The 21,218-nt window shown below is 44.1% G+C and overlaps 1 protein-coding gene and 1 non-coding gene across 3 annotated transcripts in view; one reads left to right on the forward strand and one right to left on the reverse strand.

The window, feature by feature from the left end:
* Nucleotides 1-21,218, forward strand: part of dnah7 (dynein, axonemal, heavy chain 7) — a 105,004-nt gene that overhangs the window by 5,728 nt on the left and 78,058 nt on the right. For both annotated transcript variants that reach the window (XM_047370128.1, XM_047370129.1), the window contains exons 9-21: nt 378-561; nt 664-843; nt 1,068-1,340; nt 2,305-2,432; nt 2,688-2,766; nt 3,957-4,181; nt 4,312-4,458; nt 4,794-4,973; nt 8,519-8,659; nt 8,747-9,114; nt 9,300-9,486; nt 18,631-18,824; nt 20,885-21,083. In XM_047370128.1, the coding sequence (XP_047226084.1) occupies nt 378-561; nt 664-843; nt 1,068-1,340; nt 2,305-2,432; nt 2,688-2,766; nt 3,957-4,181; nt 4,312-4,458; nt 4,794-4,973; nt 8,519-8,659; nt 8,747-9,114; nt 9,300-9,486; nt 18,631-18,824; nt 20,885-21,083 (2,485 nt within the window). The remainder of the gene's footprint in view (nt 1-377; nt 562-663; nt 844-1,067; nt 1,341-2,304; nt 2,433-2,687; nt 2,767-3,956; nt 4,182-4,311; nt 4,459-4,793; nt 4,974-8,518; nt 8,660-8,746; nt 9,115-9,299; nt 9,487-18,630; nt 18,825-20,884; nt 21,084-21,218) is intronic.
* trnar-ccg lies at nt 18,474-18,546 on the reverse strand. The gene has a single exon. It is a non-coding gene; the product is annotated as a tRNA-Arg (tRNA).

The following is a 21,218-nucleotide window of genomic DNA, read 5'->3' on the forward strand; positions in this document are numbered from 1 at the left end:
GTGAGGATTTGTTACTCTGACAAAATAAATCCTACCAATGATTTCAAACACGAAGAACCATAACATATTGAAAGGACACAGCCAATCCAAGAATCCATGATTATTCCTCTAAAATCACTTGTAGCACAATAAAGTTGCAGCTTAAGTTGTTACATGTGCTACATGACTAAATGTTTCTTTTGAAATTAAAGCTCTTGACTGATATTAAAGTTCTCGTCACCATTTCAAATGGTTTCTATAATGTAAATGTGAGGAAATTGTACTTGCTTGTTGATTCTGTGTGGATCCCCAACCATCACACAGAGTTTGCTTTGCCTCAGCCAAAAGTTTGTATGTTCGACCCATCCTTTAAACGATTAACGTGTTTTCTGTTTTAGTTGGCTTTCTGACGTGCACAACATGTTCTGCATGGCAAACATGCACAACCTGCTGGTTTCACTCAGCAAGAAGGGCAAACTTGAGTCTTTCTTCAACTCTGCAGCAGCTCTGATGACCCTGCAGCTGCAGAAACTTACTCTCAACTCACTGAGTGACTACACAAGACTCATTTCTAAGGAAATGGTAGGACACTACGATGCTAGGCAAATTTAATCTAAAGAAATGAAACTAACTGGACTGTTAAATATTGTTTCCATTTTTGTGTTCTTCCCCTCCATCATTCAGCATTCAGACAGAGCTAGAGGGACATCAGGCTTTGTTCTGCATATGATCTTAGAGGACAGTGACATCAAGTTTGAGCCAGATTTAAGAGCTTATGAGAAGGTCCTGGTTAGCGTGTTTGAGCTCATGCTGAGTTCCACCAGAAGTATACCACGAATAGAAACAACATTGTTCCCTGATTGGGTAAGAATGACATTGCGTGACCAGGTCATCGACACTGATGGGATCTGATATGGTGACTTTTTAATGGTTCATTTTTACATAAGATTTCTCTGTTGTTTTTAATATCAAAGAACCTCTCTAATTCAAATAGTCTAAAACAAATCTATTGGTGAAATGGTTGTTGATGTCTCAGGGACACAGTTTCAGTCAAGCCTGAGTTCATCTCTAATTTCACCTCCTCTCAGGAAGAATCCCATCTTGGAAAAACCTTGAAGCCCATCATCCTCCCAGAGATCATTCAGCCCCAGCAGGAGGAGGTGTGCAGAGCATTCTGGGCTGAGACTGACAGGCCCAAAGAGTACATCCACCAGTATGACCAGTATGCCATGCTGATGTCCAGGCAGGCAGAGGAGAAGGTGGAGCAGTTCCTCAGTCAACGGAGATCCTTCCAAGACATTATGGAAGAGGCCATCCGCTATCAGCAGCTTGCTGATGAGATTCAGTACATGCCCTGCAAAGTAAGATCTGTAACATGAGCTGCTTCGGACTCTGCAGATAATAGGTATCCGTTGTCCTGTTAACAGCAATGTGTAAGGTCTTTCATGCTTTAAATCCTACCTAATCCTATCTTGTTGAAGGTTTTCAGTCCAGTTGGCTGACTTCTTCTCAGTGATGGCTCCCCTCACCTTTAGTGTCCCCCAAGGTTCAATCTTGTGCCCAATTCTCTGTTTGTTATATTTATTATCACTGGGGTTGATTAAAAAAAGATGTTTTGACAATTTTATTCTCTTGACTTTGTGGGAGCAATCTGGGGATTGTCCTTCCTGTTCCAACATGACTGCAGTCATGAATGAGCAGCAACATGTGCTGCGCATAAAGCAAGGTCCATAAAGACATGGATGAGTGAGTTTGGGTGGAAGAACCCGACTGACCTGTCCTGATCCCAACTTAATAAAAGAACTTCGGAGAATTCAGAGAAGTGACTGTGAGCCATGCCTCCTCCCCTAAAATCAGTGTCTGACATTCCCATAAACACACATTTAAACCTTGTAGATGGACTTCTTAGAAGGATTGAAGCTGCAATGGTGGGCCAACGCCATATTAAAGCCTTTCTATTAAAATGTGATGACAGTGAAGTTCATGTGTATGTAATAGGAAATGACCAAATAGACTGTATTTTATTTATAGACTTGTTGTTAGTCAGTTTGCTGCTTCGCAAACTGACATCATTGCTCTGTTAATAATTATAATTTTGCTTTTATTGATCGATTTAGAATTGTTTTACACCTATGCTATTTTTAAAAGTGCTCTGCAGTAACATTTGAGCTTTAATAATTTTTCATTAAATCCTTTCTGTTGAAAATTGAGAACATGTAAAAGCTGCATGATTAGAATATTCCAAGCACAGAGACTTGTTTCAAACGTCCTGAAATATTTCTAGTCTGATCGATGTGTGTTAATGAATAATATTTTGGACTTTAGGTGGTACAGCTCGGCATGTTTGAGGTCCGGTCCCACAAGCTCCTCCGCTCTTTGGTCAACCGTGCTCAGGAGCTCAAGCATAAACTGGCTATGCAGATGTTACAGGACCATCAGGAAATCAGCAGGAAGTTAGTTGGATTTACTGTTTTCCTTCCGCATCTATTCTGTAGCTGTAAAATTCTGACAATAAGACCAAGGAGGCTTTGAACAAAATAAAACACCCAGACAGCCAATAAAAGCACTTTATGTGCGATGATCCTTCAGACATCTTCACAAAGAGGAAGTCTTCTTAGGGAATTTGAAGCAGTGATATTTCTGGTTTCAGACACACTGAGGTTCTTTGTACATTTCACCACAATAACCATCCTTTCTGTCTCCGACAGCCTCTGCACAGAGTTTGAGAAGATTTCAGAGAAGGCTCTGAGCACGCCAGCTGATACTCTGACACTGATGGAGCTAAAGGTGACTTCTTTATTTCCAGTTACACAGATAAACTCGGTGCACTCCTTAAACAGCGGCATGTTCTAAAAGCTGTGGTCGTAAGCTGTTTCTGATTCAGATTCCGATAGCTAATAAGAAATATCAAGTTTGATCCCAGGGATTTTAAATGGAATGAAGAAAGATTTATATCTTTGAGTTCTGTTTTGCTGAAAGAAGAAGAATAAATTCTCATAAATAGGCCAATCCGAACTGAAAGATCTTGACAAAGTTTTCTGTAAAACTCATCCGTCGAAATTAGTTTGTTTTAATGTGTGTGGGTTGTGGGTCCCGAATGATCTGATGATTAGTGCTAGGTAAAGAGGTTGAGTTTTTCTAATGTCCTGGCCCATGGCTCCCCTCTTCATCCTGCCGTAAGTCAGGACAGAACACACCTTGTGGAGAGACTATGGATGCCTGTTTCCTCAAAGATATAAAACTTTTAATTAACTGGGGTCTGTGTTGGAAAACACATCAGATATTTCACCATGCCAATATCAAGATTAAACTTCCTCATGGGTTTTTAAGCCATCTGGATACTTATATACACGGCTGAATAATGGTTGGATCCTTCAGTGTTGACGTTTTCTAGTAAAATGTCAGACAGGTCTAGTTGCTTCGGTCAAAGAAAATTATAACATCATCATAAGTCTGCAGCACAGACACCATCCTCATAACCAGCCTGCAGGGTGAAGATGAGTCCAAATTACTGTGAAATACATACACAGTCTCTGACTCGAAATGTAGATGGAAATGTCTTGAAATTGGGACCCTGGATGTGTGACATAAAAGTACCCTCCAGATCTCAGAGGCTGAGAAAATGACCCAGGAGGACCAGAAGAGAGAAAGGATTTTATTTCCACTGTGTCTTTAAGTTATTAGTCATCTCTTACATCTAAATATTTACGTTTGAGATCATAAAATTAAATCTTTTTGTATGACCCTCCTGTTTTTTCATGTAGGTTTTGGGGCTTATTTTTGTGGTGTCTGACCTAAAGTCATGACTGCAGTAAAACATTTATTTCACTTAATTTAACTGATTTAATTTCAGACCCGCTAACCACCTCAAAACAGTAACTGGGCAATGTCAGAAGTTCCTCAGTTTATATCTATAGCCTTATAGGTAATGATGCACTGATGAAATGTTCCCATGGTTACCCTGCATCTCTCTGCAGGCCTACATGCAGAAGGTTTTGACCACAGAGATGCCTCGCCTGGAGCAGCAACTGGCTGATTCCAACAGACAGCTGTGTTCCATAATGGACTTTGTCACCCTTTCACCAGAAGATCTGGAGCTCAACGCTCAAACCGTTCACTGGTTTCAGCGTATGCCGTCCATATTTGAGGAACACGAGCACATGGCTATTGCGAAGACAGAACTTTACCAGTCTGGACTCAAGGTCTGTGGTTCTGCTTTAATCCCTCACTGTTTAACTACTCGGGGTTAATATGATTTACTGGAGGTAAAATGATAAAAAGCTGCTCTTTGATGGAAAACAAAAACATATGTTTGTACTGGAATCATTCCAGTTGCACCGGGAGCGTTTTATGGAGGAACTGGTGAACTACAGTATGCAGATGAAGGAGTTTCTTGGTTTTGGTGAGCTGTCAGATCTCAGCAAGTATCTGAAGAAAGCACAGGCCCTCAATGCCAGGCTGGACTTAGCCAGTGAGAAGGTAAAGTAGGAGTTCATTACCTCTGCTGGTTAAGCTCTGTGCAGAAGGATGCAAACCAAGGTCGGAAATTTTAGGTTTAAAGGTGTTCTCTCAGTGCAGCTTCAACTTATAAAGATGCATAAAACTGCAAAGTGCCTCCAAGTGGATTCATATACTTTAATGCTTTTACCCCTAGAGGGCAGCATTGGATGTAAAATAGAGTTTTCATCAACTTTTTCATTTATATCCCAGTTATCCTAGAATCCTTTAATTACCTGTTTGTCATTTTTTTTATGAATTCACTCATTCCTGGTTTGTCCATTTCCTTCATCCAAACCATGTCCTGTTCTAAAAAGATAAACGAGCTTAATCTGGAAGAAGAGGCCTTCGGCTGGCCTGTGTCGCAGTATCCACTTCGGACACTGATCCAGGAAAAACTTACACCATTTCTGCGCCTGTATGAGACAGCCTCTGACTTCCTGACGCACGATGAGCAGTGGCTCTGTGGGCCACTCTCTGCCGTCAGTCCAGATAAGGTACCAGATGTACAAATCAGTCAAAAATGAATTTATATCAGGTTTCACTGGGAACAAACATGATGCTCCACCCATGTAAAGATGACGATAACAACCCCAGAGCTGCTGATGGGGCAGTAATATGTGTTCTGCATTTTAAAGTTCATTTAGCACTGATTTAATGCTGCGGGGGAGACAAATATGAACAACACCCGTACATGTATTACAATCTGTCCCATTTATACTAATGCTGATAATATTTAGGGAATTCTGTTTTAAAAAGGTTTTTATTTCTAAAACGTTCTGAAAAAGTATTGAGTTAAATTGGATCATTTTCAAATCTGGATGAGAATGGATGATAGAAACTATTCTAGACTTTATTTCTTATTCCATCACCAAAGATATATATGAATTTGTGAAACATAGAGTAATATTTACAATGATTTACTTTTTGTCGGACTCCTTATATACTGCATTCAGTATTATAATCAAAACAATGCAATAATATAGACAAATTCAAATTCAATTGCATTTTTTCCAATTCGATACTAGTTACATTACAATGCAGTCATATTCCCTTTATGATGGCAAATGGTAAAATAGTTTTCCTACTAAGGGATTCAATCTGGTTCTGATGAGTCATCGAGTATAAAAATCCCTCCACCTGAGCAATCATGTTGTGACAGTGGAAAGGAACGGCTCCCTTTCAACAGGAATAAAGGCATTGGTATTAGTATTGACTGTAAACTTAGATCCTCATCCAGCCCTTCGTTTACGACTGTTTAATTACTGCTCAGACTGTAGCTACAGGCACATTTAGGCCAGGAACGTTTGTCTTTTGCCATTTCCTGACAGATGAACAACATCATGTTTCTCTTGTCTTTCCCATTTTGAAGACTGGCTAAGACACACTGACCTTTGTGCATAATATTTGCACCCCTAGAAAACAGCAGTCTATAAATTACTAAATAAGTTCTTAGAAACTCTGATAAATTATAAAATAAATAAGTAGAAGAAATTAAAAAATATTTTCCACTACTTGTGTTTTAACTGTAAGAGGTCTCAATAATTGTGGGAACAGTGATGTTTAAAAAAAATACACAACCATGGTCTCAAGTACACTGAGACCTGCTTTGATGCTGAAACAGGAAGTGATGTCCAATAAAAGCACAACATAAAACAGGAAACAGGGTCCAGCTGGACATTCAGGGAAAAATACAAACCAGGGACCTAAATCCATCATAAAACATCACATCAAATTTGTTTTCTTTGTGTTATTTGAGGGATGGAAACTGGATGGATGGATGGATGGATGGAGGGATGGATGGATGGAGGGATGGATGGATGGAGGGATGGAGGGATGGATGGATGGATGGATGGATGGATGGATGGATGGATGGAGGGATTGATGGATGGATGGAGGGATGGATGGATGGATGGATGGATGGAGGGATGGATGGATGGAGGGATGGATGGATGGAGGGATGGAGGGATGGATGGATGGATGGATGGATGGATGGAGGGATGGATGGATGGAGGGATGGATGGATGGATGGAGGGATGGATGGATGGATGGAGGGATGGATGGATGGATGGATGGAGGGATGGATGGATGGAGGGATGGATGGAGGGATGGATGAATGGATGGATGGATATATGGAGGAATGGATGGATGGATGGATGGATATATGGAGGGATGGATGGAGGGATGGAGGCATGGGTATATGGAGGGATGGATGGATAAATGGATAGACAGATGATAAATGTGAATGGTTCCTCTGAGAGCATTGCCACGGGCTCTAAAAGAATCGTCACATTCAGGACCACTGTTTCCATAGTCTTTTGTTTGCAAACTGCTCACCTTGGCAACCATGCCTAATGCGTCCCAGCAGCAGCACCATAACAACCATTAGAGACAGCAAAACAGGCAACATTGTTACTGAGTGTAGAAAACCAGCAGGGTTATACACCAGGATCCTGTTCGTGGACTTCAGCTTGGCCTTCAACATCATCAACCCAGACATCCTCCACCAGAAGCTCACCCAGCTTACACTGCTGGTCTACACCTGTCAGTGGGTCACAAGCTTCCTGACTGACTGGCAGCAGCAGGTGAGGCTGAAGAGCTTGTTCTCTGCACAAGAACCATCAGCACCAATGCCTTCCAGGGGTTTCTCTGTACATCAATGACTGCACCTCAGCGGAGTCGTCTGTGAAACTCAAATACAGATGACACCACTGTTATTAGACTGATCCAGGACAGTGATGAGTCTGTATACAGACAGGAGGTGGATCAGCTGGTCCACTGGTATGGTCAGATCCACCTGGAGCTTAACCTGCTCAAGCCTGTGGAGATGACAGTGGACCTTTGGAGAACTCCCCCCACACTGCCTCCCTTCACCATCCTCAACAGCACTGTTTCTACAGTGGATCTCTTACAATTCTTAGGAACCAACCCTTCTCAGGACCTGAGATGGTCCTCACACATAGACACTGTTCGGAAAAAGGCCCAGCAGAGACTCTACTTCCTGTGGCAGCTCAAGAAGTACAACCTTCCACAGGAGCTGCTTGTAATATTCTACGCTGCCGTTATTCAGTTTGTCCTGTGTTCATCCATCACTGTGTGGTTTGGCTCATCCACTAATCAGGACAGGTCCAGACTGCAAAGAACAATTAGGTCTTCAGAGGGGATCATCAGGGCTGACCTTCCCTCCATCCAGGACTTGTACAGGTCAGGAAAAGGGCAGCTAACATTTCTGCAGAACCCACACATCCTAAACAAAAACTGTTTAGACTTTGACCTTCAGGTCAGCACTACAGAGCGCTGTTTGCAGAGACCAGCTGCTACAGAAACAGTTTCTTCCCCCAGGCTATGTCTCTGATGAACAGAATAAACACCTTACAGCCCGAGGAGTCAGCTACTCTGCTGCACCACCATAACCTGCCTTTGTTTTTTTCTTTTCTTTATTTCTAAAAAAATTATATTATGTACATACATGTACATAATTTTCTTTTTATCCTTTATTATTATTTTATTTCATCATGTTTAAATGTTTCTGTTTAATTTCTGTATGCTGTGAGCACTTGAAACCAAATTCAAATTCATTGTTTGATAGATTACACACAATATTGGCTTATAGAGCTGATTCTGAAACATGGTATAAACCAGTCAGAGCTGCCAGTGTAACCAGTGTCACCATCGGAGCACCCAGAGCGGACTCATAGCATCACTCAACAGCTCATATCTGCTTTGGTTCTTTTATTAGATCTTCTTTATGTTGTTCTCTGTCGACTTATTCAGCACATTTTTTTTGTCATGCATTTTACATATATTACCTTACGAGTAGCCAAACCAGCCTCAGACCTCCTCAAATATCTGATATGGTATGAATTGTGCATTTTTTTAAATCATTTTTTTGTGTTCATAAAAACTTAATGGAAACTGTTTAAAGAGCAGTTTTTGCATTAGTAATACTGAGCCATGATTAACTAATATCTAATAAATATTTTTATTGCTTTAGATGTAAAATATAATTGATTGTAATGAAATAAAAACTGTCCTCCTGTAGGTGGAGTTAGAGGTTGGAAACTATTGGCGCACGATATACAAGCTGGAGAAAGGCTTCAGTGAGGTTCCCAATGCACTGAAAATAGCCAGAACTATAAAGGCTAAGGTGGAGAGTTTCAGGGACCACATTCCCATGATTCAGGTAAAGACCCAGAGGCTAAGAACCTTGTCCTCTTATACTTGCTGTCTAGTAATTTAAATTTCTCTCGGGAATATTTGGGGTTTGTAGGTATTGTGCAACCCAGGTCTGCGTACACGCCACTGGGACGCCATGTCAGAGCTGGCCGGCTTTTCCCTGCACCCTGTTGACGAGCAGGTATGCGTGGCTCAGTACCTGGTCATGCAGCTGGAGCAACATCTGAGCAGCTTCGACGGCATCAGCGAGGCAGCTAGCAAGGAGCACTCTCTGGAGAAGGCCCTGGAGAAGATGAGCAGCGAGTGGTGTTTCATGGAGTTCAGTCTGTTGGCTTATCGAGAAACAGGAACCTTCATCCTGTCGTCTGTGGAGGAGATCCAGCTGCTGCTGGATGATCACCTTGTGAAGACACAAACCATGAGGGGCTCACCCTTCATTAAGCCTTTTACAAAAGAGATACGGTGAGCAGCTAAATAGCTGCTCCAGAGCTTCCTTCAAAGGCCCAATAAAGAAAATCCCTGTTGGTCTATGATCTGCCAATCCAGCTTCTGATTGGATCTTTTCTTAGTCCCGGACAACAAATGAAGGATGAAACTGAGGCAGAGCTATAGTTTCATGTAGATGCTGTTTTTCTGTTTCATTTCAGGGAGTGGGAGGCCAAGCTGCTGCTTCTGCAGGAGATCCTGGATGAATGGTTAAAGGTGCAGTTCACCTGGCTCTACCTGGAGCCCATCTTTAGCTCCCCAGACATCATGGTGCAGATGCCTGAGGAGGGACGGCATTTCACAACCGTGGATAAAACATGGAGGGAGACCATGATGCAGGTTTCTTTGGTAAGGTCTTTCTTTTCATTTTCTCCATCCTTACAGCTCTGTAGAAAACAAGCTGAGCATGATTTCCTACTAAGACAGGTCAGCGCCCAGAGCTAAAATAAAAATCTGGACCAAGATCCATCTTTTTATGTCTTTTACCAAACTAAGAAAATTGTGCTAATCAAAAAAACAAATAAGCCCACCTGATATCTATATAGGAATAGCTGATATAGCTGAATGCTTGATATCATCAAATGATGAAGAATGAATGAACAATCTTTTAAAAAGCTCAGAAAAGGTTAAAGGTTGACAGAAAGAAAAGCATCAGCATCAGATAAACACAGACTTTTGAACTAAAAGATTGATAATAACTGCAGAATTTATCATGTCTGATACCTCTTGGACATCCATTTGGAGATGTTTCTAGCTTGTCTCATTGGGAGGTGTCACTGAGGCAGATCAAGAACTCCTTATCAACTGGAAACACACTGGGATCCTCCTGGGGAGCTGGAAAGTGAGGCTGTTTCTGCCATGACCTTACCTCAGAAAAGAGGTAAACGGCGGATGGACCATTATGTCCATTTTCTTCGAAGAGAAGCCTGTGCAGATGGTGCTACATCCATGTGTATATCCTGAGAGACACAACAGTGAGAGAGCCAACAGGTAGCAAAAGCAGAGGGTTGATAAATGGAAGAAAGGAAAACATTGAGCACAGAGGAAATAAAAGGAGAACTTAGAAGAATTAAAAAAAGAAGTGCAACCCGGTGGAAAGGGAAAAACAAAAGAGTCAGAGGTGTTGCACAGAAATCCTCAAACAGTTTCTAGAGGGTAATTGGTATCGTCAGTAGACCTGAAATGAGACACATCAATTTCAGGCGGTGTCCTCCAGAAAGCCCAGCCTGACTGCACTGTCTGATAGAAATTATGGATTCTGTCTGAATGAGGCAGAGGTGCTTCAGAGCCACAAAGAAAATGAGGTCACTGAGGAACAGAGAGCCTACACCGAGACGTGCATACATGCTTTCAGCCCTGCTGTGAACTGTGTTCATTCATTCTTATTTCAGCCTGGAGGCACAAACACTGCAGCACAAGGCCCTACTCCTGTGTGGTCACCTTGTTTCTGAAAAATAAGACATTGTTTTAAGCCTGTAAATATAATAGATTTTTACTGCAGAGGACAGAGTGAACCTGAATATTTTTACAGCATAGGACAGGGCAAATCAGATTTTTTATAACACATCATAGTCTTATTATATAACTTAATACTTTGTTTCAGTTTGTTTTATTATCAAACAAATAACATGATCAACAGAGTGCACCTAATCTTACTGTCTCAGATTTATGAGTTTTTCTGTTTATTAGGCTGATGTTTCTAATTCTGATATTTTAGATCATGCAGCGAAGGCCAGTTATCAAACACCTCCCTTTATATGAGAAGTTGAGACAAAATATCCCTCAGCATGTCCTCCATGCAACTAGCCTTATCTCCTGACAGCATGTCCTTCTGACATCCAGCATGTCCCTCTGACATCCAGCATGTCCCTCTGACATCCAGTGTGTCCCTTTGACATCCAGCATGTCCCTCTGACAGCAGCATGTCCCTCTGACTGCAGTATGTCCTTCTGACATCCAGCATGTCCCTCTGACATCCAGTGAGTCCCTCTGACAGCAGCGTGTCCCTCTGACATCCAGTATGTCCCTCTGACAGCAGTATGTCCCTCTGACATCCAGTTTTTCCCTTTGACAGCAGCGTGTCCGTCTGACATCCAGTATGTCCCTCTGACAGCAGTATGTCCTTCTGACATCCAGCGAGTCCCTTTGACAGCAGCATGTGCCTCTGACTGCAGTATGTCCTTCTGACATCCAGCATGTCCCTCTGACATCCAGTGAGTCCCTCTGACAGCAGTATGTCCCTCTGACATCCAGTTTTTCCCTTTGACAGCAGCGTGTCCGTCTGACATCCAGTATGTCCCTCTGACAGCAGTATGTCCTTCTGACATCCAGCATGTCCCTCTGACATCCAGTGAGTCCCTTTGACAGCAGCATGTCCCTCTGACAGCAGTATGTCCCTCTGACATCCAGCATGTCCCTCTGACAGCAGCATGTCCCTCTGACTGCAGTATGTCCTTCTGACATCCAGCATGTCCCTCTGACATCCAGTGAGTCCCTTTGACAGCAGCATGTGCCTCTGACTGCAGTATGTCCTTCTGACATCCAGCATGTCCCTCTGACATCCAGTGAGTCCCTCTGATAGCAGCGTGTCCCTCTGACATCCAGTATGTCCCTCTGACAGCAGTATGTCCCTCTGACATCCAGTTTTTCCCTTTGACAGCAGCGTGTCCGTCTGACATCCAGTATGTCCCTCTGACAGCAGTATGTCCTTCTGACATCCAGCATGTCCCTCTGACATCCAGTGAGTCCCTTTGACAGCAGCATGTGCCTCTGACTGCAGTATGTCCTTCTGACATCCAGCATGTCCCTCTGACATCCAGTGAGTCCCTCTGACAGCAGTATGTCCCTCTGACATCCAGTTTTTCCCTTTGAAAGCAGCATGTCCCTCTGTCATCCAGTATGTCCTTCTGACATCCAGCATGTCCCTCTGACATCCAGTTTTTCCCTTTGACAGCAGCGTGTCCGTCTGACATCCAGTATGTCCCTCTGACAGCAGTATGTCCTTCTGACATCCAGCATGTCCCTCTGACATCCAGTGAGTCCCTTTGACAGCAGCATGTGCCTCTGACTGCAGTATGTCCTTCTGACATCCAGCATGTCCCTCTGACATCCAGTGAGTCCCTCTGACAGCAGCATGTCCCTCTGACATCCAGTATGTCCCTCTGACAGCAGTATGTCCCTCTGACATCCAGTTTTTCCCTTTGACAGCAGCATGTCCCTCTGTCATCCAGTTTTTCCCTTTGACAGCAGCGTGTCCGTCTGACATCCAGTATGTCCCTCTGACAGCAGTATGTCCTTCTGACATCCAGCATGTCCCTCTGACATCCAGTGAGTCCCTTTGACAGCAGCGTGTCCCACTGACATCCAGTATGTCCCTCTGACATCCAGTGAGTCCCTCTGACAGCAGTATGTCCCTCTGACATCCAGTTTTTCCCTTTGACAGCAGCATGTCCCTCTGTCATCCAGTATGTCCTTCTGACATCCAGCATGTCCCTCTGACATCCAGTTTTTCCCTTTGACAGCAGCATGTCCCTCTGTCATCCAGTATGTCCTTCTGACATCCAGTGAGTCCCTCTGACAGCAGCGTGTCCCTCTGACATCCAGTATGTCCCTCTGACATCCAGTGAGTCCCTCTGACAGCAGTATGTCCCTCTGACATCCAGTTTTTCCCTTTGACAGCAGCATGTCCCTCTGTCATCCAGTATGTCCTTCTGACATCCAGCATGTCCCTCTGACATCCAGTTTTTCCCTTTGACAGCAGCATGTCCCTCTGTCATCCAGTATGTCCTTCTGACATCCAGCATGTCCCTCTGACATCCAGTTTTTCCCTTTGACAGCAGCATGTGCCTCTGACTGCAGTATGTCCCTCTGACTGCAGTATGTCCTTCTGACATCCAGTATGTCCCTCTGACATCCAGTGAGTCCCTTTGACAGCAGCATGTGCCTCTGACTGCAGTATGTCCTTCTGACATCCAGCATGTCCCTCTGACAGCAGTATGTCCCTCTGACATCCAGTGTGTCCCTCTGACAGCAGTATGCCCCTCTGACATCCAGTGTGTCCCTCTGACAGCAGTATGTCCCTCTGACATCCAGTGTGTCCCTCTGACAGCAGCGTGTCCCTCTGACAGCAGCATGTCCCTCTCACAGCAGTATGTCCCTCTGACATCCAGCATGTCCCTCTGACAGCAGTATGTCCCTCTGACATCCAGTGTGTCCCTCTGACAGCAGCATGTCCCTCTGTCATCCAATATGTCCTTCTGACATCCAGCATGTCCCTCTGACATCCAGTTTTTCCCTTTGACAGCAGTGTGTCCTTCTGACATCCAGTATGTCCCTCTGACAGCAGTATGTCCTTCTGACATCCAGCATGTCCCTCTGACATCCAGTGAGTCCCTTTGACAGCAGCATGTGCCTCTGACTGCAGTATGTCCTTATGACATCCAGCATGTCCCTCTGACAGCAGTGTGTCCTTCTGACATCCAGTATGTCCCTCTGACAGCAGTATGTCCTTCTGACATCCAGCATGTCCCTCTGACATCCAGTGAGTCCCTTTGACAGCAGCATGTGCCTCTGACAGCAGTATGTCCCTCTGACATCCAGCATGTCCCTCTGACAGGAGTATGTCCTTCTGACATCCAGTATGTCCCTCTGACTGCAGTATGTCCTTCTGACATCCAGTATGTCCCTCTGACTGCAGTATGTCCTTCTGACATCCAGTATGTCCCTCTGACATTCAGTGAGTCCCTTTGACAGCAGCATGTGCCTCTGACTGCAGTATGTCCTTCTGACATCCAGCATGTCCCTCTGACAGCAGTATGTCCCTCTGACATCCAGTGTGTCCCTCTGACAGCAGTATGTCCCTCTGACATCCAGTGTGTCCCTCTGACAGCAGTATGTCCCTCTGACATCCAGTGTGTCCCTCTGACAGCAGCGTGTCCCTCTGACAGCAGCATGTCCTTCTGACAGCAGTATGTCCCTCTGACATCCAGCATGTCCCTCTGACAGCAGTATGTCCCTCTGACATCCAGTGTGTCCCTCTGACAGCAGCATGTCCCTCTGACAGCAGCATGTCCCTCTGACAGCAGCATGTCCCTCTGACAGCAGCGTGTCCCTCTGACAGCAGTATGTCCCTCTGACATCCAGCATGTACCTCTGACAGCAGTATGTCCCTCTGACATCCAGTGTGTCCCTCTGACAGCAGCGTGTCCCTCTGACAGCAGCATGTCCCTCTGACAGCAGCGTGTCCCTCTGACAGCAGCATGTCCCTCTGACAGCAGCATGTCCCTCTGACAGCAGCGTGTCCCTCTGACAGCAGTATGTCCCTCTGACATCCAGCATGTCCCTCTGACAGCAGTATGTCCCTCTGACATCCAGCATGTCCCTCTGACAGCAGTATGTCCCTCTGACATCCAGTGTGTCCCTCTGACAGCAGCGTGTCCCTCTGACAGCAGCATGTCCCTCTGACAGCAGCATGTCCCTCTGACAGCAGCGTGTCCCTCTGACAGCAGTATGTCCCTCTGACATCCAGCATGTCCCTCTGACAGCAGTATGTCCCTCTGACATCCAGCATGTCCCTCTGACAGCAGTATGTCCCTCTGACATCCAGCATGTCCCTCTGACAGCAGCATGTCCCTCTGACATCCAGCATGTCCCTCTGACAGCAGCATGTCCCTCTGACAGCAGCATGTCCCTCTGACAGCAGCATGTCCCTCTGACAGCAGTATGTCCCTCTGACATCCAGTGTGTCCCTCTGACAGCAGCATGTCCCTCTGACAGCAGCATGTCCCTCTGACAGCAGTATGTCCCTCTGACAGCAGCATGTCCCTCTGACATCCAGCATGTCCCTCTGACAGCAGTATGTCCCTCTGACATCCAGCATGTCCCTCTGACAGCAGTATGTCCCTCTGACATCCAGCATGTCCCTCTGACAGCAGTATGTCCCTCTGACATCCAGCATGTCCCTCTGACAGCAGCATGTCCCTCTGACATCCAGCATGTCCCTCTGACAGCAGCATGTCCCTCTGACAGCAGCATGTCCCTCTGACAGCAGCATGTCCCTCTGACAGCAGTATGTCCCTCTGACATCCAGTGTGTCCCTCTGACAGCAGCATGTCCCTCTGACAGCAGCATGTCCCTCTGACAGCAGCATGTCCCTCTGACAGCAGTATGTCCCTCTGACATCCAGTGTGTCCCTCTGACAGCAGCATGTCCCTCTGACAGCAGCATGTCCCTCTGACAGCAGCATGTCCCTCTGACAGCAGTATGTCCCTCTGACAGCAGTATGTCCCTCTGACATCCAGCATGTCCCTCTGACAGCAGCATGTCCCTCTGACAGCAGCATGTCCCTCTGACAGCAGCATGTCCCTCTGACAGCAGTATGTCCCTCTGACATCCAGTGTGTCCCTCTGACAGCAGCATGTCCCTCTGACAGCAGCATGTCCCTCTGACAGCAGCATGTCCCTCTGACAGCAGTATGTCCCTCTGACAGCAGTATGTCCCTCTGACATCCAGCATGTCCCTCTGACAGCAGTATGTCCCTCTGACATCCAGTGAGTCCTTCTGACAGCAGTACGTCCCTCTGACATCCAGCATGTCCCTCTGACAGCAGCGTGTCCCTCTGACAGCAGCATGTCCCTCTGACAGCAGTATGTCCCTCTGACATCCAGCATGTCCCTCTGACAGCAGTATGTCCCTCTGACATCCAGCATGTCCCTCTGACAGCAGTATGTCCCTCTGACATCCAGCATGTCCCTCTGACAGCAGCATGTCCCTCTGACAGCAGCATGTCCCTCTGACAGCAGCATGTCCCTCTGACAGCAGTATGTCCCTCTGACATCCAGCATGTCCCTCTGACATCCAGCATGTCCCTCTGACATCCAGCATGTCCCTCTGACAGCAGTATGTCCCCCTGACATCCAGCATGTCCCTCTGACAGCAGTATGTCCCTCTGACATCCAGCATGTCCCTCTGACAGCAGTATGTCCCTCTGACATCCAGTGTGTCCCTCTGACAGCAGCATGTCCCTCTGACAGCAGCATGTCCCTCTGACAGCAGCATGTCCCTCTGACAGCAGCATGTCCCTCTGACAGCAGTATGTCCCTCTGACAGCAGTATGTCCCTCTGACATCCAGCATGTCCCTCTGACAGCAGCATGTCCCTCTGACATCCAGCATGTCCCTCTGACAGCAGCATGTCCCTCTGACATCCAGCATGTCCCTCTGACAGCAGCATGTCCCTCTGACAGCAGCATGTCCCTCTGACAGCAGCATGTCCCTCTGACAGCAGCGTGTCCCTCTGACAGCAGCATGTCCCTCTGACAGCAGTATGTCCCTCTGACATCCAGCATGTCCCTCTGACAGCAGTATGTCCCTCTGACATCCAGTGTGTCCCTCTGACATCCAGTGTGTCCCTCTGACATCCAGCATGTCCCTCTGACAGCAGCATGTCCCTCTGACAGCAGTATGTCCCTCTGACAGCAGCATGTCCCTCTGACAGCAGCATGCAGCTCCATACAATACCAGAGCAGTGAGAGTTGACTGTTGATAGACTGGTATAATCAGCTCCACCACTAGGAGGGGCTCAAGATTCACTGATTTCGAGTTCAGGAGTGCTTTGAGGTAATCTTTATTTTTTAAAATCATGTTTTATTAAATTATCAGCTGGTTGTTTTATTGTTTAACTTATCATCTCCTGTGTGCACAGTTTAACACAGAAACAGGTTTATTTTTGATCCATGTTTCATGTAGTCTCTGCTGCATACCTTCTTTCTGTCTCGTTCGGATTTCTTTCTTATTTCACCTCTCAGCTCGTAGAAAATAAACAGCATATTCTCCACTAACAAACTCATGCATAGAAACAAAATTAACATAGTCATATATGGTTAAAGAGTTTCTCTGCAAAGCTCTCTGCAGGATATATCCTGAATTAATAAGATATGTTTGTCCTATATGTGGTTTTCATATCTACTCAAATGTTTTTACCTACGAGCGTTTCTCTGCTCTATCAACTGCACACTCTCAGTCCTCCACCAAAGCCATCTGTTTCGTGCATATAAACTACATTATCACACATAATACCATGTTATCCATTCAGTGTGCTCCTGAATAGCTCCTGCTGGCTCAGTGAATACAAAATTAGACCTGTTATTACATTGTTCTTTCAGAGAATAGGCCAGAATCATAAGCATGATGAGATTTAAGAAAAGATGGAATCATACTTTATCAATCAGACACACTTTGCTGCAATAATCGCCTGGCCTTTGAAACCCAATCAAATCAGTCTTTTTGTCTGTGTATTCATCTGCTGTGTGTTTATTTAGCCTTTAAAACATCCCTCTTACACTGATTAAAGAAAAAACTTCCTCCTCAGTGGTTTTAATCTTTCTTTTTTTAGTCATTTGTGTTGTTGTATTTTGTGCTAATCCCCCAGTGAGTTTAGAATGAAACAGTCTTCAGTCACTGTAAGGAATCAGGAATCAAGGACAACCATACTGTAATTATGATCAAACTGCTTCAGAGGGGCATAAGATCATTTTAATGAGTTGTGGCCAAAAGAAGGAAACAGTACTGACAGTCTGCAGAAAGTTTCCTGTTGAGGCAACATCACTTTTATTTCACTCCATCTATCAGCTGATATCAGGCTTTTATCTATTCATAGAACACCCAACTTTTCCATCTAATCAGGTCACTTATTTTCTGCACAATCTTTAAAATTAGATTACATTTTTAATGGATTATTTGCAGTATGTGGCATATTGGTTATAGATGTGATATTAGTGCAGTGAATTTCATTTAATCCGGTTTAAATCTTTAAACGTTTTGGTGAAATATGGATCACATGATTCAGCATGAACTAGGTGGAGAAAAAGCAGTTTCCTTAAATTAAGCTCTAAAGCCACAATGTGAAGCACCACTTTATAAGAATAAATTCAAAGATAATTGATGGGATTTTTTTCTTTAAATAATAAAATGTTTATAACAAGCACACACTTTTCTGTTGCTGGTTTCTAACTTTCTGGGAGAAAGGTATTAAAGTTTTTCTGCAGCGTAAGCAGGGATGCTGCTCCTCCCATCCAACTCTGGTTGAGAGGTTGGCAACACAGCACTGCTCATTAGTGCTTCACAGAAGCACAAAGAAGCAAGACACTCCGTTTTGTTAACAAGACATGCATGTGTTCTGAATGTGGAAGGGAACTGAAGCTTGTGGAGGAAACGGAGGGAGACATTTTCACAAGATGGGGCATTCACACCCTAAAGCTGATCCTACATGCCCCCTCCAGCAAGGATGCACTGAGAGGGTGATCACCTTCCTTTTATAAAAGGGTGACCGTTATACAACGACCCAGGTGGGACTTGAACCCACAATCCCCAGCTCCGGAGGCTGATGCCTTATCCATTAGGCCACTGGGCCTCACACATAACCCTCCAGTGCATCCATACTTGCTCCTGAAACGTTAATGACGGACATACATGATCATTGTTCTATTTGTTGTAGGACAGACATGTTTTATCTGTGGTGGCAATCGACAACATGCTGGTGAGGCTAAAACAGTCAAACGAATTCCTGGAAAGTATCCTCAAAGGTCTGAATAACTACTTGGAGAAGAAACGTCTCTATTTTCCTCGATTTTTCTTCCTGTCCAATGAAGAACTTCTGGAGATTCTCTCAGAGACCAAAGACCCCACAAGGTAATCTGCTGTAACATGAATTAATTTAATGTCATTGGTTTTGTTGTGTAGGTGGACAAATCCTGTTTAAGGCTGTAGGAGTATATTAAAATTAAACTGGGACTTTAACTATGCCCGTAAGCGTATGAATGGCAGTGTCTGAAAGCCAGAAGCAGAATATGTAACAGCTCATTTATATTTATAGATACCATTTTACTCCCATAAAAAATTTCATTCACACAGATTCATTCTTTTTTTGGTCCTGAAACAACACAGCAGCCACAGATCATCACACTAAAACCACCAAGTTTGATTGTTAGCGTGATGTTCTGAAACTCTCTGTTAGACCTGTTTACACCAGAATTAACGGGACACAAACCCAGTAAAAAGTTCCAGTCCATAAAATATTTTTCCAGAAGTCTGGAACATCATCAGAATGTTTTTAGCAAATATCAGACGGATCTTTGTGGTTTTTATTGGTCAGCAGTGGTTTTCTCCTTGGGACTGTCCCGTGGAGCCTGTATTTGCCCAGTCTCTCTGATTGTAAATCATGAACTCTGACCTTAACTGGGGCCAGCTAGGGCTGCAATGCTTTAGAGCTTAGCTTGATGTGTTGTTTTTTTGTTATTTTAGCCTATTTTCAGTTGTCAAACAGGTTCTATGCGAGACATTACCAATTCTAAAGCTCTGGCAGTGATGAGGACATGGCATGGTTAGTGAAACTGAACCAAACAAATGCGGTTAATCACAGGGCAATTATACTCTCTCATAGTACCAGATTTGTCTGAATAATGTTTTGGCCTTAATAAATAAAAATGTGAATTTAAAAAACAGGCTTTTCACAAGTACTCCAGTTATTTTTTGTTGAATGAAACTTTTTTGATGATTTAAAGTGTGACAATAAAAGCAAGGGGGGAATGGAAATCTGTTTTCACAGCACTGTATAAAACCTGCTCTATCTCCATAATGGTTCTCCAAAGGTTCTTTACAGTAATCCATGCTTATCTAATTTCACAGGGGCATTCCATTTAGTAGATTGTGATTCCAAACAAAATATATTTTAACCTTTCATACTCTCCATGCTATTTCAATTTTCACTTCTTTATCACCAGCAGTCCCTCAATCTCTCTGTGACTGCTTGGAATTTTTCATTATATCTGTTCAGACACACAGGCTGCAGCCCTGCCATCCGTTCCATAACAAACTGTTTTCTGCAGCACTGCCATTGGAGTTTGTGTCGGCCACAGATGGTGGTTTATATTACAGAGGCTGTTTTTGGGGTGCATGTAATATCACTTATTGGCCTTAGTTTTCTACCATTAGGGTTTAAAAAAAGGAGAGAAAGGTGATAAATTACATCTGTTTTGTCTTCATTATACAAGCTAACAGAATTACCTAAAGGCCTTTGTGAAATATCTGTGATGTTCTCTTTTTCATACGCATCATGATTACAGTACCAAGGTACTTTTCTCTGAGGTGTCATCAGAGCCCTTTTTAAAGCCAACTTAAGGAGATTTTCTGTTTATGTCCTCTTCTCATAATGCCCTCAACAAATGAAAAATATCTGGATTTTCTTTTAACCGAGTGAACATTATATCCCATTACAGGTTTTTTGCAGCTTGTTCTTGACGCATATTTTGAGTAGAACATTTTTCTTGTGTAGTGTCTGCACAAAAAATAAAGTGGGTATGCAGCAGTGGGAGAGACCTATGAAACCTTTCCAGGTGTTTTGTACTTAAGTTCTACTGAAGTATGAAATGTTCTGGCCAAGAAGAAATGATCTCTTGTTCTTGGAGCCCTGACAGAGAGAATGAATTTCCCTGTTTGTGTTGAGAATGTATCAGATGTGGTGTTTACATATTCTCATGTTCAAGTGTAGGTTCTCTCTGGGTACTCCATCTCGCTCTCACAGTCCAAAAAGATGCATTTTATGTTGGTCTCTAAAGAAAATGTCCTTAGTTATGGCTGTGTGTGCATGGTTGTGTGTCTCTGTGATGGACTGGAGACCTGTTCAGGTTCTACCCTGACTCTCAACCATTGACCTCTGGAGATAGATAAATCTTTTTATGTCTCTGGACCAGAGTGCAGCCCCATCTGAAGAAGTGCTTTGAAGGCATTGCCAGTGTGGTGTTCACTGATGTGCTGGACATCAGCCATATGAAGAGCAGTGAAGGTGAAACGGTGCAGCTCCTGGACATGATTTCCACCTCCAGAACCAGGGGTCAGGTGGAGAAATGGCTTCTTGAACTGGAGAAAGGCATGGTTGTTTCCTTACAAAAGGTGCTGGATGGACTGGTTTTATAGTTTTATCATGCACATGTGATTTGATAACAGTTATCTTACATTACTCTTACAGTATATATTATGTGGAAAACATATTTTATAGCGTTATTGACATTTTCTGGGTGAATCACC

The sequence above is a fragment of the Girardinichthys multiradiatus genome, chromosome 7 (genome assembly GCF_021462225.1).
Source record: "Girardinichthys multiradiatus isolate DD_20200921_A chromosome 7, DD_fGirMul_XY1, whole genome shotgun sequence".
Taxonomy (NCBI): domain Eukaryota; kingdom Metazoa; phylum Chordata; class Actinopteri; order Cyprinodontiformes; family Goodeidae; genus Girardinichthys; species Girardinichthys multiradiatus.